The sequence below is a fragment of the Microtus ochrogaster genome, unplaced genomic scaffold (genome assembly GCF_000317375.1).
Source record: "Microtus ochrogaster isolate Prairie Vole_2 unplaced genomic scaffold, MicOch1.0 UNK2968, whole genome shotgun sequence".
Lineage (NCBI taxonomy): Eukaryota > Metazoa > Chordata > Mammalia > Rodentia > Cricetidae > Microtus > Microtus ochrogaster.
Genome location: NW_004952065.1, coordinates 1 through 662, shown reverse-complemented (window position 1 = coordinate 662; position 662 = coordinate 1). Strand labels below are relative to the sequence as shown.

Here is a 662-nt window from a genome sequence, read left to right as displayed (position 1 = left end):
TTACAAGCAGGAGCCCAGGCTGCAAGCAGTGTTTTTAACAAGCATCTTAAGAGGAAAAGCCACGGCGCCCTTGTCGGCTCCAAGACCAAGATGGCCTCGAGAATCACCACTTTTCTCAAGAATGCCTGGGCGAAGGAGCCGGTGCTGGTGGTGTCCTTCTCAGTCTGGGGCCTCGCTATAATTATGCCCATAATCAGCCCCTACACCAAGTATGCTTCCATGATCAACCAGGCAACACCCTACAACTACCCAGTCCCTGTGCGAGATAATGGGAACATGCCCGATGTGCCCAGCCACCCCCAGGACCCTCAGGGCCCAAGCCTGGAGTGGCTGAAGAACCTGTGAATACTGCTGATGAAAGAGGCTCCTTCGCTGTTGCCCCCCCCCCCAAAAAAAAAAAAAAAAAAAAAAACAAAAAACACATGTAAACTTCAAGACAGACTTACAGATTTCGGATAAGTCTGAACAGTAATAAACTTCAAGATAAAAAAAAAAACCAAAAAAAAAAAAGAGGAAAAGCCACATGGGACAAGTGATCTTTATTTTACTTTTTTATTAATTAAATTTATTCATTTATTTTAAATCCCAACACAGTCTCCCATTCCCTCAGCCCAACTCCCCTCAGCTCCCCCAATCCACTCCTCCTCTGTTTCTGTTCAGAA

At 45.6% G+C, this 662-nt stretch overlaps 1 protein-coding gene across 1 annotated transcript; it reads left to right on the top strand.

Annotated features, from left to right (window-relative positions):
- Positions 1-75: 75 nt before the first annotated feature.
- Positions 76-419, top strand: LOC102000990 (NADH dehydrogenase [ubiquinone] 1 alpha subcomplex subunit 3). Its single transcript, XM_005372372.3, has one exon. It carries the CDS (start codon positions 91-93, stop codon positions 343-345), a length of 255 nt encoding a protein of 84 aa, XP_005372429.1. The 5' UTR covers positions 76-90; the 3' UTR covers positions 346-419.
- Positions 420-662: the final 243 nt, after the last annotated feature.

Excerpts from the sequence above, each read along its gene's own strand:
- LOC102000990 (XM_005372372.3), top strand. The coding sequence starts at position 91 with ATGGCCTCGAGAATCACCACTTTTCTCAAGAATGCCTGGGCGAAGGAG.